Here is a 4198-nt window from a genome sequence, read left to right as displayed (position 1 = left end):
TCCTGGCATTGGGTCTTCCCCTGAGCCAGGGTGCTTGCAAGCCCCTTGCAGCTACATGGTGAAAGACACATTTTGTTGTCATGCTATTAGCAACAAAACCAGCAAGAACATCCATTTCTCTGAGCACCTGCAAAGCTCCAAGGAGTTTCCAGTTTGTCATCAATTATGGGGAGTAAAATTGGTTTTGGTCCATTTGAGATTGAAATCAGGCAACCGCCTCCCCCCCACAACCAGGTATTTCTCATGAATCAGAAAGCCTATTTTTCAGGCAGCTTCACTTGGAGAACATTTGTTTAACTTGGACCAGATCCTCTCCCCACTTACAGGCCTATTTGTTGTACCACGGTATGGTGGGCCCATGGGTGGATCTGGAATTTTGAAAAGAGGGATGCAGATGGGAAAGTGCATCATCACATATGAAAACAACACACATTTTTCTCCAGATTAAAATAAATTAGAAGCTTTACTAATATACTAGGAGCCCTAGGACTATATTATTCAGTTTATGATTGAAGCAAAAAACAATATAACTTCATCGGAATGAGTTGAAAACAATTTTCAGGGCTGTGGAATAGGAACTTCATTACCAGGGGCACCTAACAGCCAGCAGAACTGCAGAACAAAGGCTAGCTCAACTGATGGAATATCAAGACCATTAAAAAGAAGAGAGGTCATTAACACCTGTGGAATGAAGAGTTTAGAAGGGATCAGGTAGATTATAATGAGCCAGGAAGTCAATTGATTCTCTCTGCACTTCCTGACTAGGACTGCTGCTGTCATTGCCAGGCGGTTGGTTGTAAATTTGGGTAGACAAGGAATCAGAGGGATGCAGGTGCACCAGTGCGCCTCCTCTGGATGGGCCTCAGGCACATCACAAAAATGACAAGAGGGCACAACTGGCAATTCTGTGGTATAACAAATGTAAACCAGGGGTGGAAGTGCGGGTCAAAAGTTAATAAAAAGCGCTCCAAGGGGGGTGGACACTGAGCAGAGCACATCAGCCAGTGCCCTTTCCTACTTACAGGAACCAGAGTGAACTCTCTTTAAATTAGAGTCTTTAGAGGAACAACTCTAAAAACTTGGGTTACAAGAGAAGATAATTGGGGACACTTTCCTATTAGTTCACAGCTTTCACTATAGCCAGATATCAGCTAACTGGAATATTAAACCTACTGTTAGGAAGTTTCAAAAATAGGGTAGTGGAAAACGTACAAAAATGATTCAGGGTGGAACAGATTGGTGAGGAATCTTGTGTTCCTGCACTCCCAGAAGCTGTAAAGATGAATACTTTCTATCAGGCTCCTTCTGGGGCAGATTAATAAAACAGCTATTCCGGGGAAAAATTTAAAGCAGACTACTTATTGGTCCCTGCTACACATTGCATATATTGTGCAATTCATGGGTGAATTGCACAATAAATGTAGACCAGCCACACACGCAAAGTAATTATTGCACCATCAAAACTTCTATCCTGCTATAAAAAAAAAGCCAACCAGCTCCAAAGTTAATGCTTGAAAATGTGCAACAGCGCGAGGGCCCTTGCTCTACATTATGTATACTACACTCATTCATGGGTGAATCACTCAATATACATAGACCAGCCACACATGGGAAGGAATTATCACACGATAAAAATGACGGTCCAGCTACAAAAAGAGCTAACCAGCTACAAAGTTAACGCTTGAAAATGTGTAACCACTCTACAGCTCCTGCTCCATGTTGCGTCCATTACACAATTCACAAGTGAATCACGCACTAAAAGTATACCGGCCACACCTGCAAATTACCACGCCACAAAAATGAGGCCCAGCTACAAAAAGAGCCAACCAGCTACGAAGTTAACGCTCAAAAACATGTAACAGCTTTAGGGCCTGTGCTCCATGTTATGCAATTACACAATTCAAGGGTGAATTGTGCAATAAATGTAGACAGCCACACCTGCAAAGCAATTATCATGCCACAAAAATGACTGCCCAGCTCCGAAAAGAGCCAACCAGCTGTAAAGTTAATGCTTGAAAATGTGTAACAGTTCTAGGGCCCCTACTCCACATTATGTATATTATACTCATTCACGGGTGAATCGCTCCATAAATGTAGACTGGTCACACGTGTAAAGGAATTATCACATGATAAAAATGATGGTCCACCTACAAAGCTGATGCTTGGAAATGTGTAACAGCTCTACAGCCCCTGCTCCACGTTACGTTCATTACACAATTCATGGGTGAATCATGAACTAAAAGTCTGTGACCAGACACACCTGCAAATTACCATGCCACAAAAACAAGGCCCAGCTACAAAAAAAAGCAAACTAGCTATAAAGTTAACGCTCGAAAAGGTGTAACAGCTCTAGGGCCCCTGCTCCACATTATGCATATTACACTAACTCACAAGTGAATTGCTCAATAAACGTAGGCCAGGCACACATGTGAAGGAATTATCACACGATAAAACCACCAGTCCAGCTACAAAAAGAGCCAACCAGCTATGAAGTTAACACTTGAAAACATGTAACAGCTCTAGGGCCCCTGCTCCACGTTACCTACATTACACGATTCATGGGTGAATTGTACAATTAATGTAGACCAGCTATACCTGCAAAGCAATTACCACACAAGAAAAATGCCAGTCCAGCTCTCAAAAGAGCCAGCCAGCTCAAAACTTAACACTTAAAAGATGTGTAACAGCTCTTGCTCTACGTTAGCCCTTGCTCTACGTTAGATTTATTACACAATTCGCCAGGGACTTGCACAATAAATGTAGACAGGCCGTAGGTGGGAAGAAATGATGACATGATAGAAATGAAGGTCCAGCTATAGAAAGAGCCAATCAGCTAGGAAGCAAGGCAGGGGCAGCCCCAGCCTCTTCCCAGGGGGTGGACCAAAGTATGCTAGACAGAAAATGGAGGTGGGGCTGTGCTATGTAGGGTCTTCATAAAGTCCTTGTGCACTTTTAAACTTTAATAACTTAGGTTGTAGGTATGATAGAAACAATCTGTTAATGGCATTTAAAAGCAAATGTATTAACGTTTTAGGACAACTAGAGTACACAATAGTAGACTTCATAAGTAATAATGAATTTACTCTTAAACAAGATGGAGCTCTGTGCCACTACACTCTGAATGTATGACAGTTCCTAAATGACGCTTTCCCAGAGCAGTGGATAGGCAGAGGCGAACCAATTGCTTGGCCACTTTGTTCACCTAACCTGTTGCTGTTGGACTTCTTTTCATGGAGACGTGTTTAAAAGTGTAGTTTACTTGTCGAAACCACGTTCTTTGGCGGAACTTAGGGCTAGGATCACCAATGCAATTAGTGCAGTAACTCAAGAGCAACTGGGAAACGTTTTCAAGGAGTTGGAAGATCAGATTGAGCACTGTATCATGATGGATGGTGGTTACATTGAAGTCTAACATTGTGTACTCTAGTTGTCCTAAAACTTTAATAAATTTGCTTTTAAATGCCGTTTAGATTGTTTCTATCATACCAACAACCTAAGTTAGTAAAGTTTAAAAGTGCACAAGGACATTCTGAAGACCCTGTACATCTTCAGGTCAAACATACTCATTTGGGTTTTTTTTAACAATACCCACTGAAACATCTGTTTTACCTATGTTATCCACAGGAGGAGGATAAAATATATATACTGTATGCAAACAGATCTGTCCAGGCCAGGAACACCACGGCTCTGCGGGCTGCAGGTGGGCAGTGGCCTGGAGGGAAAGCGAGGGGCTCAGCGAGTGTGAATTAAGTGGGGGCTCAGGGCCACATAAGAAACAAGTGCCCTCATGTAACACTTGAAAATCAAAACCTGGGACCGGATTGCTCCTTCACTGAGGTGGACTTTTAAAATCAAGGAACCGGTTTAATTTTGGGGGGGCAAAGCATAACTGAACCCGGGCCTAGAGAGGGGACTCACGCAAATTTGGGGGTGGATGGCTTGAAAGTGCGGGCTTCACACACGCGTGGCCGGTTTCCTCCCAGCTGCGAGGAGCAGGCGCGGGGCTCCAGGGGAAGAAAACACCCGCCCCCCTCTCCCTCATCCTAGCTCAGTCTGGGCGCCCCACAGCAGAGGGAGCTGTGGCGGCGCCATGTCCTCCGCGCCCGCTCTTGGCGGCTGCCGGTGGTGTCGGCTTCTCGGCAGCGGGGCGGGGCTTGCGGCGGCGCCCGCCCCGCGCTCCGCGCTCCTCGCTGCTGCC

At 44.5% G+C, this 4198-nt stretch overlaps 1 protein-coding gene across 1 annotated transcript in view; it reads left to right on the top strand.

Annotated features, from left to right (window-relative positions):
* The first annotated feature begins 4090 nt into the window (after positions 1–4090).
* PREP (prolyl endopeptidase) overlaps positions 4091–4198 on the top strand; it is a 206686-nt gene continuing 206578 nt past the window's right edge. The window contains exon 1 of the mRNA XM_025199242.1: positions 4091–4139. Within this exon, the coding sequence (XP_025055027.1) occupies positions 4091–4139 (49 nt within the window). The remainder of the gene's footprint in view (positions 4140–4198) is intronic.

The sequence above is a fragment of the Alligator sinensis genome, unplaced genomic scaffold (genome assembly GCF_000455745.1).
Source record: "Alligator sinensis unplaced genomic scaffold, ASM45574v1 scaffold313_1, whole genome shotgun sequence".
Taxonomy (NCBI): Eukaryota; Metazoa; Chordata; order Crocodylia; family Alligatoridae; genus Alligator; species Alligator sinensis.
This window is presented reverse-complemented; position numbering and strand designations above follow the sequence as displayed.